At 47.6% G+C, this 2,242-nt stretch overlaps 1 protein-coding gene across 1 annotated transcript; it reads right to left on the bottom strand. All coding sequences in view use genetic code 11, as the record gives it.

The window, feature by feature from the left end:
• Window positions 1–1,700: 1,700 nt before the first annotated feature.
• On the bottom strand, window positions 1,701–1,988 carry EGR_09700 (hypothetical protein; the record flags this gene model as incomplete). Its single annotated transcript, XM_024498949.1, has 1 exon — window positions 1,701–1,988. One exon carries the CDS (start codon window positions 1,986–1,988, stop codon window positions 1,701–1,703), a length of 288 nt encoding a protein of 95 aa, XP_024346651.1.
• Window positions 1,989–2,242: the final 254 nt, after the last annotated feature.

The following is a 2,242-nucleotide window of genomic DNA, read 5'->3' as shown; positions in this document are numbered from 1 at the left end:
GGTTAAATTGAAAGACATTTTCAGTGAGTTCTGGGCAAAGAGACTTGAATAGATTAATAGGCGAAAAACAGCGGGACAACGTGGAGGTGCGTAGTCAGGAACTTAAGCACTACTGACGACAATGCACAATGGCAGTGGGGTAAACTTGGTGATGTCAGGGTTCCTGCAATGCAGAGAGTCTACGGATGCACAAGCCCGCAGTATGCAGGACATTTAGGGCAGGTTGAAATCCAACAAGATGGTTTCCCTTAAGTCGGGCTGCCGACTTATTCATGATGCAAATTGGAGGTGACACAGTGCAAACCTAATACAAAGAAATATAATTGCTGTCTGAGGCTCCTAAAATTGGTCAACTTGGTCCGATTGGTGAGTGAAAAGTCGCCCATTATCACAGTGGTCACAGATCCGCATGTCTTATTTCCATCTTCATTGTGTTCTCCCAACCAATCAGTCACTGGACCTTACCTCCATCACTCCTAGCACAAGTGCTCCCCCTCTCCAACAATGAACTGAGTCATACCACGCAAAGCCACGCAACTAATACCACTGTACGCACTGTACGCCGACAATTCCACTACATACCCATACATTTCACTATCCACCTCGCCACTCATCCATCTGTCTCTGTAACTGCCCAACTACTTCAATATGCATGTACTCATCCTTATGCAACCATGCTAGTGTTCAGGCATGCATGCACAAATACATGCCTACATCTAGTCGTTTCTGTGTTGCGCCCACCAGTCGGCAATGCAACCACGGAAAGCAGGAACATTTCTCGACGCTTTGACTACTCCTCCTTCGTACTTATCACAATCCCAACACCTCTCCACTCATCTCTCCCTATTTCGATCAACCCATTTAGGCAGTTGAATACTACTGCACACAGAACTCCACTCCGCACTCCACCAAATCCTCCATCCACGATACTCTTGTCTACCCCAGATGGTAGACTTCAAACACACACATTCTCCTGAGCTTCCCGCACGAACTTGATTTCTTACGTCATTCTTCTTCTCCTCCTCCAACGTTGAGCCCTGATGCACACCTATGCTGTTTGGTGCAGAAGACATCACATCCCATCTCTAAGCGGCATTCTCTTGAACCCACCTCACACCACTCACCTCATCCTAACACCTCCACAATTTACTCACACAACTGCCGTGAATCAGCGCACATGTTAATCACAGTGAATTCATTCCTACTAAGTGTGGACAGACAATGCATTGTCCAACACCAAGGCGAATTCACTGCCCTCCACAAATCCAACACATATCAACCACGCCTCCATGTAGTTGGTGCATCCAAACGCAACACTTGGTGACGAATGCCAACATTTCAAATGAAGGATGGTGAGAAAGGGGATAACGAGTGGAATCAACGGGAGGTAAAGACAAAACAACACAGACGGTTCTTCAGACGTATGTAATATGAACGCATCAAGAATCGCATATCTACATGTATATAAGTGGGAAAATCTACGTAGAGAGCTATGTGAGCTAAGGATCCCGAAGAACACGAACACCCTTATCGACGCGTTCACGGTATTCGGGATAGCAGAGGTTTGAGGAACGAAACAGGTGCACAGGCGTGAGCGGAAATTGCGGTGCTTCCTATCCACTGCCACTGCCACTCTCGCCTCACTTCTCTTCTTCTTATCGCTTAGCCAACAGCAATCCTTCTCCTCATTTTACAGAAGTCTACTCCTCTTCCTCCTCCTCCTCCTCCTCCTTCTGCTTCTTCTCCTTTCCTTTCTCACCTGACTTCTTCTTCTCCTTCTTCCCCTCCTCACCTTCCTCTTCACCACCACCACTACCACCGGACTTCTTCTCCTGCTCCTTCTTGCACTTTTCCATGCACTCCACATACGACGGACATAATTCCTTCGCCATTTTCAGGAGCAGCTCAAACATCTCCTTCTCCTTTTCCTTGCCTCCCTTCCCCTTACCCTGCTGCTGCTTCTTCTTTTGTTCCTTCTCCTCCTCCATCTCCTTCTCCTACTCCACTGAGCTCTGCTTGAATGAGCGGGGTCCCTCAGACGGATGCTGCACACGACCAACTACCACGCTTTTATACTCCTTCTACCTGCATCTTACACATGCATGTTGCCTCGTGACATCTTTCCACCGTCTAGTCCTGTGCTCACACATTGTGATATCTTTGCGTGATCTATTTGTGCATTGCAAGCATTCCTTGCTCACATTCCGCTCTCATGCTCACTTCACGTGCTCACAAGGCAGTC

The sequence above is a fragment of the Echinococcus granulosus genome, assembly GCF_000524195.1.
Source record: "Echinococcus granulosus chromosome Unknown EG_S00161, whole genome shotgun sequence".
Lineage (NCBI taxonomy): Eukaryota > Metazoa > Platyhelminthes > Cestoda > Cyclophyllidea > Taeniidae > Echinococcus > Echinococcus granulosus.
The sequence above is the reverse complement of the archived record's forward strand: the minus strand, read 5'-3'. Positions and strand labels throughout refer to the sequence as shown.